The 8,170-nt window shown below is 48.8% G+C and overlaps 1 protein-coding gene across 1 annotated transcript in view; it reads left to right on the top strand.

The window, feature by feature from the left end:
* Nucleotides 1–2,084, top strand: part of LOC107298082 (zinc finger protein 397-like) — a 6,995-nt gene extending 4,911 nt beyond the window's left edge. Inside the window, exon 3 of the mRNA XM_015827444.1 lies at nucleotides 932–2,084. Coding sequence (XP_015682930.1) covers nucleotides 932–1,950 — 1,019 coding nt within the window. The 3' untranslated portion in view covers nucleotides 1,951–2,084. The remainder of the gene's footprint in view (nucleotides 1–931) is intronic.
* Nucleotides 2,085–8,170: the final 6,086 nt, after the last annotated feature.

Genomic DNA, 8,170 nt, shown 5'->3' with positions numbered 1-8,170 from the left:
CCCTTACCACCCCATCTTTTCCAAAGGCCGCTCGCTCACTTGCTCACCACCCCGTCTCTTCCAAGGCCGCTTGCATACTCACTCACCACCCTGCCTCTTCTAAGGCTGCTCTCTCTCCTCACCGCTTCGCTAACAAAAAGTCTCTTCCCACCAAAACCTGCTCCTTTTATAGCTTCTCCTCTCTCCTCCCTTCTCCCCCTTTTCGGGTGAGCCGGAAGCTCCAATCAGCATGTAACCGCATGCCGATCCTGGGGCTTCTGCCGAGCCCTGCAGCTCCAGCTGATCTCCTCCAGGACTGTGCGGCGCCACTTTAGCTGGTTCCCTCCCCTGCTACACTTGGCTAGGAGTCATGTACCACCTGCCAGGTGCTAAAGTACCACCGGTGGTACGCGTACCACCAGTTGAAAAGCCCTGCCCTATACCATTTCAGACAAATGGCTGTCCAGTCTCTTCTTAAAAACTTCCAGTGTTGGAGCATTCACCGCTTATGGCAGCAGAATCTTGTCAGTCTGAAAGCACAGATTTCCCGCTGTTTCTGTTTGCAGCCTGATAAGTTAATAGAGGTTCCTTCCTGAGTTTCTTTCTCTGCCTGTTATGCAGCTGTGGGCGATGCCCCCTCTTATCTGATTATCCCGTAGGCAGCATCTCTCGCTCCACTTCCCTCCACATCCCACATCTCCTTCCCACGTATCATTACACCAGCGCAGCTCTCCGAAGAGAGGTGGCACATGGGTCTGACGTGAAGCACCCAAGGCTGCCCAGGCATACCGTTGCTTTCTGGACCTGCTGCCCCTTGCAAACACTCTTCAAGGGCAGCCCCACATAGAACACCTTGCAGTAGTCCAGCCGGGAAATTAACTGCAGCGGGTGGGCGGAAGGACCGCAGATGTTATTGGACCGAGTAAAGCTTCTTGTTCCTTTTTTGCTCTAGACCTGGGGAACGCCAACGGGGAGCGTGCCGAGAAGGCCGCGAACCGCACTACCGAAAACGGATTGAAGGCACCCGGCAGAGCCCAGCTGGGCCAGAGAAGCTTCCAAAATCCCGATAACCGGGCCGCTTTCTGCCCAAGCCCAGCCTTCTTCAAGCACCAGCGGGTCCACGCGACGGAGAGCCCGCACCAGTGCCCCGACTGCGGGAAGCACTTTACGCAGCGTTCCAGCCTCACCATCCACCGGCGGATCCACACGGGGGAGAAGCCCTACCCCTGTCCCGAGTGCGGGAAATGCTTCCGTCAGAGCTCCAACCTCTTGAAGCATCAGCGCATCCACTCGGGGGAGAAGCCCCACCAGTGCCCGGAGTGCAGCAAATGTTTCGCCCAGCGCTCCAACCTGCTGATCCACCAGAGGACCCACACGGGGGAGATGCCGTACGTGTGCGCCGAGTGCGGGGCCTGCTTCAGCCAGCACCGGGGCCTGGTGACTCACCAGCGGATCCACATGGACGAGATGCCCTACGGCTACGGCTGCCCGGACTGTGGCAAATGCTTCCAGCAGAACTCGGATCTGACGAAGCACCTGCGGGTCCACACGGGCGAGAAGCCCTACAGCTGCCCTGAGTGCGGGAAGAGCTTCAGCTACAGCTCCAACCTCAGCAAGCACCAGCGGATCCACACGGGCGAGAAGCCGTACCGCTGCAACGTGTGCGGGAAGAGCTTCAGCCACCTATCGACGCGCAACACGCACCAGCGGGTCCACACGGGGGAGAGGCCTTACGGCTGCACCGAGTGTGGGAAAAGGTTCATTTCGAGCTCGAAACTCACCCGGCACATGCGAACGCACGCCATATACACCCCTTACATCTGCAACGAGTGCGGGAGGAGCTTCAGTTCCCACTCGGCCTTGACCACCCATCAGAAGGACCACTCCGCGGAGGGCTACAGTGTGGGCGGCTTGTGGGAGGGAGCCGAGCAGGGTCCGAGCGACTTCCTGGGCAGGCTGTCCCCTCTGTGACGGTGGCTGAGCTAGCCTGTCCTTATGAGACTACTAGTCAGGGCGCTAGTCCCTAAGGCATCAGAATTCTTTCAGGCCGGTTGTGAGAGTAGGCAATGCTGGGCTATAGAATTAGTGTGGTGGTTTTTGGAAGATAGAGTTAGGCTGGAGAAAAAAAAAAAAAAAAAAGGATAGTGCAGAGGACGGAGGCTTAGATTGTCGTTAGTTTTAGGAAGGGAGCAAAGCCTTTGCAGAAGAGAGAGCCCTGAAGCTGGCTGGTCATTGAGGGGGCTTCCCCCAGGCCCCGAGCCAGCATATTTAGTGTACCCCCCCCTGCTGTAATTTAGCTATCTTAATAGCTCTGTAGATCCCCCATATTCAGGAGCAGGTTATCTGTGAGTGTTGGGTACTTGTAGGTAATAAGTGAAAATCCTGTAGTCTCTGGAAGAGGAAGGGTGAGTTATGATTCGGATTTAGCACCTAAAGAGCAAAGAGAGCCACCATAGTTGTGAAAAATGGGGGTGGGGGGTGGGAAATGGACGGAATCTCTAATTTCAGAGAACTGAAATATATTTTACAGGCTTTAATTATTTTTTTTCCCTTTCCCTCCTTCCTCCTCCCCCGCCCCCCTTCTCAGCATCGCTAAAATCCAACTTGAAAATGGCGTCGGAAAGTTTTTAGTCGTTTTGTGGTGTTTGGATTGACACACTAAGTTAGCGCTGGGTTTTGAGGGTGGGGCATGGCGATCATTGCAGATTATGCACTGGGTCCGGTTATCCCCTGGTTTAAAATGCCAGGGCATACGGTTTCGGGTGGCTAGGTGGGGGTGCCCATTGCCTCCCTTTGTTAAAGCAAAGTTCCTCAACTGTAGCAACTTTCAAGAGGCATTGGGCTTCAACTGCTAGAGTTCCCTAGCCAGTCATGACTGGGGAATTCTGGGAATTGAAGTCCACACCTCTTAAAATTGCTAAGCTTGAAAACTATAGGCTGGTGTCCAGGGGTCTTCAAACTTGGCCCCTTTTATGACTTGCGGACTGAGGAATTCTGCGAGTTGAAGTCCGCAAGTCATAAAAGGGGCCATGTTTGAAGACCCCTGTGCTAGACTTTTCCGAATGTAGAAGTACCGTATATGCTCATGTGTAAGCCCACGTGTGAGTAAACAGGCCCATCATTCTGTGGAAAACAACATTGTGAAAAAGGGTGCTACTCACAGATAAGCCAACCTGCATTTTTTGGTGACAGTTGGGTTGAAACAATTCAATCCTATGGGAGAAGGGTGGTATACAAATTAAAATAATAAATAAATAAATAAATAAATAAATAAATAAGGGTCTGCTCAGCTACAGATGGGCTTGTGTAAGATACCTGAGTAATTTTAAAATGTATTACCGTATATACTCATGGTTGAAACTCAACATTAGGAAAGGCCTTTAGAAGGCCAGATCCTGAGGTTGAAACTCAAAATACTTTGGCCACCTAATGAGAAGGAAGGACTCACTGGAGAAGAACCTAACGCTGGGAAAGATGGAGGGCAATAGAAGAAGGGGACGACAGAGAAGGAGGTGGCTGGATGGAGTCACTGAAGCAGTAGGCGTGAGCTTAAATGGACTCCAGAAGATGGTAGAGGGCAGGAAGGCCTGGAGGAACGTTGTCCATGGGGTTGCGGTGGGTTGGACACGACTTCACAACTAACAACAACAACATATACTCATGGATAAGCCAAGTCTGATTTGGGGCATGTTTTGGAGCCTAAAATGTTTGGCTTATTATTGGTGTATATACCGGTAGAAAACAAAAAAAAAAGAGAGAAGGGTCTGGAATAGAATATTGTGAGATATAGGTAGTCTTTGACTTATTTGTTTAATGACGGTTCAAAGTTATAACGGCACTGAAAAAAGCAATTTACAACTGGTCCTCACTCTTTCGACTATTGCAGGATTCCCTTGGCGGGTCACGTGATCAGAATTTGGGCACTTGGTAACCGTATGATGGCTGCAGCATCCCAAGGTCATGTGATAGCTATTTGGGACCCTCCCAGTTGCCTGCCGACAAGCAAAGTCAGTGGGGGAAGCCTGACTCTGTTAACCACCGCGTGATTCTCTCAACCGCAATGATTGACTTAACAAACTTGGCCAAGAAAGGTTGTAAAATTGGGTGTGATTCGCTGCCTTGCTTAGCAACGGAAATTCTGATATCCCAACGGTGGTCATAAGTTAAGGACTAAACCTATATTCCAGCCAGCCTTGCCCTCTTGTAGCATACTCCGTTCTGCTCTTTCTAGCTTTATGCCTTTCATTTTTCCGAAGATAACTATCATCTATCAGGCATACCTGAACAACTAGCTCAATTATCAAACTAATTTAGGCCTCCCCCTTTCCAATTAGACGTCTTATTTGTGAAATCATGTTTTGTTTTTCTCTAGAGCAGAGCTGGGAAATGATGGCCCCCTTCATGACTTACGGACTTCAACTCCCAGAATTCCTGAGCTGGCATGGCTCAACATGGCTGGCTGAGGAATTCTGGGAGTTGAAGTCCACAAGTCATAAAAGGGCCAAGTTTGAAGACCCCTGGTCTAGCCGGATCGTAATGAACAGAGTTAACTCACCTCTTATGGCAAGGTCTCCCCATAAATGAACAGTCCAGGAAGGTACACCCAGACTTTGGGAGGGTCAAGTACCCGGCAATTTTCTGATTGTGATCCCTTAAGCTGGGTGCTCTCCAGATCTGATTCCCACTCCAGGCTTCAGTTCATTTTTCCTATGGGGTGATGGCATCTCATTTTTCTTTTTTTCAAATTAAAGGATAATCAGGCAGTCCTCAACGGATGAAGATGCCTGTGTGTTTAAGGCAAGGCTGAGGAATTCTGGGAATTGAAGTCCACCAGTCTTAAAGGGGTCCAAGTTTGAAGACCCCTGGTTTGAGGAAAACACATTTAAAGGGCAAAGAGACTTGGCAGATTTGTATAAAATGTATGAATGGAGTAGAGGACGAGGAATGGTGAAGGTTTGCTAAGTAGCAAAAGCTAGGGGGGGGGAATTGAATCAGAAGAGATTCAGGACAGACAAAAAAAATAAGTACGAGTAATCCTTGACTTAACAACAGTTCATTTAGTGACTGTTCAAAGTTACAACTACAGTGGAAAAAGTGACTTACGACCGTTTGCAGCATCCCAATGATCATGTGATCAAAATTCGGGCACTTGGCAACCGGTTCATATTTATGACCGTTGCAGTGTCCCGGGGTCGTGCCCACGTTCCGACAAGCAAAGTCAATGGGGAAGTCAGATTCCTTTAACAACCAGGTTGCTAACTTAATCAGCTGAAGTGATTCACCACAGCTGGTCAAGAAAGGTCACAAAATTGGGGCAAGACTTACTGAACATGCGTCTCACTTAACAACAGAAATTTTGGGCTCAGCTGTGGTCGTAAGTCGAGGATACTTGTAACGTTTTTGCACCAGGCATAGCTAGCTCGGGGTTTTACCGGTCCACTGATAAAGCCGATGGCCACCAACTTAAAATGGATTTTAAATTCAGAGAGCTGAGCTGTTGCTGATGGTCTGTTACCTTATCACAAAGATTGGGAGTGGAAGCCTCTGGATTTCAGATGGAACAGAACTGACATCTGGACGCTGCTTTCAGATGCTGCGGATGGACTTTTCCCAAGAGGCATCCAGCTGGCTACATCTGGATGGATGATGCTGGAAGAGGGGAACCGTTGGCCTGACCCAGCGGGCGTTCTCACAGTTCTTACCAAGTGGGGAAGGAAGACACAAGCAGGCAGAAACCTGGGCTAGAGAACCTGCAGAGGAGAGGTCCAGGAGCAGCAGATGTGGTTTGGAGGGATGTTCTCACCGACCAGAGGTTTTTTGTTGAAGGTTAGAAGAGAGCGTTACCTCAGAGCGGTGTTTCTCACTGTTGGCAACTTGAAGGTGGGTGGACTTCAAATCCCAGAATTCTGGGAATTGAAGTCCACCCACCTTCAAGTTGCCAACATTGAGAAACACTGTCTTAGATTAAGAACCCAAGAACTGAAGAATTCTCATTATGCATGGCTTTATATGCAACTCCAGAATTAGAATTTAGAATAGAATAGAATAGAGCTGGAAGGGACGTTGGAGGTCTTCTAGTCCAGCCCCCTGCTCGAGCAGGAGAACCTATACAATTTCAGACAAGTGACACTCTAGTGTCTTCTTAAAAACCTCTAGTGATGGAGCGTCCATGATTTCTGGAGGCAAGCTGTTCCACTGGTTAATTGCCCTCACCGTTAGGAAGTTTCTCCTTAATTCAAGATTGCTTCTCTCTTTGCTCAGTTTCCAACCCTTGTTTCTTATCCTGCCCTGTGATGCTTTGGAGAAGGTTTTGGGGAGTTTTAACACGATTCTGCTATAATGGAGAAGTTCTCAGCTTGGAAGATTCTCCATTGACTTCCTCTTAACACAGCAGTGGATAATCTTGGTCAGGCTTGTGCTTAGAAATTGGTGGCCCAAATAACAGAACAGAATAACCCTAGTTGGAAGGGGAGGTCTTCTAGTCCAACCCCCTGCTCATGCAGGAGACCTTATACCATTTCAGACAAATGGCTGTCCAGTCTCTTCTTAAAAACCCTCCACTGATGGAGCACCCACAACTTTTGGAGGCAAAGCCGTTCCACTGGCTAATTTGTTCTCACTGTCAGGAAATTTCTCCTCAGTTCTAAGTTGCTTCTCTCCTTGCTTAGGTTCCACCCGTTGCTTCTCGTCTCACCTTCTGGTGGAAAACGGGGTGACTCCCTCTTCTTGGTGGTAGCCCCTCAAATATTGGAACAGTATTTGAATAGCGGGGGCAAGCATTCAAAATAAGGGAGGGCCTGCCAGATGGGGTCGGAGTAGGAATTTTAAAACCATTACACCTCCCCCCAATTTTGGAGGGAAATGATAAGGGCTTCGTCTTTGGTTATATTATTTTACAGGGGTTTTTCCCCCCCTTCCCTGTGTTTTCTGCTGCAAAATGGAGGGGGTGGACGTCCTCTCAAGAAGCGGATATCATTAGTACTAACACTACTTTTACTATAAGATTGCAGTAACGGATTTTTGGAAGTCTGAAAACATCTCTCCCCTTCCTTGCCGTTGCTTTCCGAGGAATCCGGGAGGGTCCATTCCAAGATGCTTTCTGCTCGCCCGTTCTTTCTCTGGGCCAAGATGTCTCTTATCTGACTCTTGCCCTGGCTGTGGGTCTCCTCCCCCTATCTCCCAAGGATACAGACAGTCCTCAACCTAACAGCTGTTCATTTAGTGACCATTCAAAGTTACAACGGAACTGAAAAAAAAAGTGACGTAATGACTGTTTTTCACACTTAACGACCGTTGCAGCATTCCCCAGGGTCACCTGATCAAAATTCAGATGCTTGGCAACTAACTCATATTTGTGACGGTCGCACTGTCCCGGGGTCATGTGATCAGCTTTGGCGACCGTCTGATCAGCATTGTCTGTGGGGAAGTCAGATTCACTTAACAACCGTGTTTCTCACTTAACAACGGCAATATTCACTTAACCACTCTGGAAAGAAAAATGGTAAAACGAGGCAACATTCACTTAACTGCCTCGCTTAGCCGTAGAAATTTTGAGCTGGATTGTGGTCATAAGTTGAGGACTACCTGTATTTCCTCTGACTATTGCAGGGGTAGGCAGTCTTGGCTCTTTTATGACTCGTGGACTTCAACTCCCAGAATTTCCGAGTCAGCATGGCTCAGCTTGGAAACCTTTCCCTTTCTCCTCGGCGTGGCTGGCTCAGGAATTCTGGGAGTTGAAGTCCACGAGTCATAAAAGAGGCAAGGTGGCCTACCCCTGGGCTATTGCATCCTTTCCCAATGTAGCAGCTTCCACAGATTTTTATCCTGAAATATCAGATAATCAGGTAGACTTAATAGAAAAAATGTGAGGCAGGCAACTGTGTGTGTTGTTGTGGACTAGGGATTAATCCCTGTGTCTTCCCATTTTTTAGCCTGACATGTTAACCAATATGTGGGCATAGCATATCCCTTAGATTTGGTTAGTGTAACCTGGGTTCATTTGATGAACTGCAGCGGCAAGGCCCACACAACACACTAAGCCAGGGGTCTTCGAACTTGGCGCTTTTATGACTTGTGGACTTCAACTCCCAGAATTCCTCAGCCAGGCATGCCTGGCTGAGGAATTCTGGGAGTTGAAGTCCACAAGTCATAAAAGGGCCAAGTGTGAAGACCCCTGCACTAAGCCAAAGTT

This window comes from Protobothrops mucrosquamatus, unplaced genomic scaffold, assembly GCF_001527695.2.
Source record: "Protobothrops mucrosquamatus isolate PMUCROS unplaced genomic scaffold, P.Mucros_1.0 scaffold3702, whole genome shotgun sequence".
Classification (NCBI taxonomy): Eukaryota; Metazoa; Chordata; class Lepidosauria; order Squamata; family Viperidae; genus Protobothrops; species Protobothrops mucrosquamatus.
This window is presented reverse-complemented; position numbering and strand designations above follow the sequence as displayed.